This window comes from Sphaeroforma arctica, assembly GCF_001186125.1.
Source record: "Sphaeroforma arctica JP610 unplaced genomic scaffold supercont1.7281, whole genome shotgun sequence".
Classification (NCBI taxonomy): domain Eukaryota; class Ichthyosporea; order Ichthyophonida; genus Sphaeroforma; species Sphaeroforma arctica.
Window position 1 is genome coordinate 1 of NW_014033277.1, and position 1,465 is coordinate 1,465.

The 1,465-nt window shown below is 38.0% G+C and overlaps 1 protein-coding gene across 1 annotated transcript; it reads left to right on the top strand.

The window, feature by feature from the left end:
- Positions 1-885: 885 nt before the first annotated feature.
- On the top strand, positions 886-1,160 carry SARC_16062 (hypothetical protein; the record flags this gene model as incomplete). Its single annotated transcript, XM_014289827.1, has 1 exon — positions 886-1,160. A coding segment is annotated over exon 1 (166 nt), but the record flags the coding sequence as incomplete, so codon positions are not given.
- Between the last annotated feature and the right edge of the window lie 305 nt (positions 1,161-1,465).

Consider the following 1,465-nt stretch of genomic DNA (forward strand, 5'->3'; position numbering starts at 1 on the left):
ATTTATATTATTGTTTTTATTATTTTTATTAGTATTAGTATTATTATTATTATTATTATTATTAGTAAGTATTTTGTATATTATGTATCTATAAACATATATATATATATATATTATTTCATCTTGTTCAATACTTGAACAGACGCTTCATCATACCTATATAAGAGAAAGGAATGCGTAGTCGAGTGTAGTTTAAGTGTGGGTACTGTAGCATTCGTCGCTAATTTCCCATCACCGTCCGTACTTACACATTACACTTTTTTTGTGCTTGATAATCTCGATTCAAAGCTTGGAAGTTGTCCAGTTTTATTGTCCAAATAGTCTGACTGCTTGAATTTCACTACACCTTTCAAAGGGTATGCGAGACCGATTTGGCCCACTTTGTCAATGTTGAACACATAAGAGAGGTAACAAGCTGCGATGGGCTATGCCTCTGCTTATGTACTGTTTAGAGCTCCGTTTGAGTTGGTAAAATCGAACAATCAGAATTTGCGCAGTGCCTTTCCAGTTTTTAGGTGTAGGCTCGTCAACTCCGAGGGAGTCTATGGAGGGCGACTTAATCAGCCTCCCTTATTCAGTTAGAGCCCTCTTACACCCCAAGTATATATATATATATATATATATCATATTCCCTCAAATATAGACAACTTACTTATACACACATAAAATATTTCCACATATATATAATACATACTTCTACTTGTATTTAATATACTTTCAAACATTTATCATAATTTTCACATATGTATATTGTATTCCCACATATGTATGTCGTATTTATATATTTATATTTATACATATGTATATATATAGCTTAATTTCACACACACAATAATATATTATATTTCCTTTTCATCCGCATATCCACACGTCTCTACAGATCAACAGCCGATAAGCAGAGACTGAGGCAGCATCCCCGGCAGATCTCCACTTGTACACAAACTGAGCTTCTCAGAGATATAGCACAAGCACACCAGCCCTATATACAGACAGTATGAGCATAACCAGTAACGAGGTCAACTTTTTGGTCTACCGGTACCTACAAGAGTCCGGGTTTATCCATTCGGCGTTCTGCTTTGGACACGAATCCTTCGTGTTCAAGTCCAATATCAATGGCATGGATGTGCCCCCCGGCACGTTAGTGTCCATGATCCAGAAGGTATGCACATGTCACAGCTATTCGTGTGTGTTAGTGAGGGCCAGTCTGTGTTTGTGTTGGTGTTTGTGTTTGTGTTTGTGTTTGTTTGTGTTTGTGTTAGTGTTTGTGTTGTGTTGTGTTCGTGTTCGTGTTCGTGTTCGTGTTCGTGTTCGTGTTCGTGTTCGTGTTCGTGTTCGTGTTCGTGTTCGTGTTCGTGTTCGTGTTCGTGTTCGTGTTCGTGTTCGTGTTCGTGTTCGTGTTCGTGTTCGTGTTCGTGTTCGTGTTCGTGTTCGTGTTGGTGTTGGTGTTTGTGTGTCGTACTCCGTA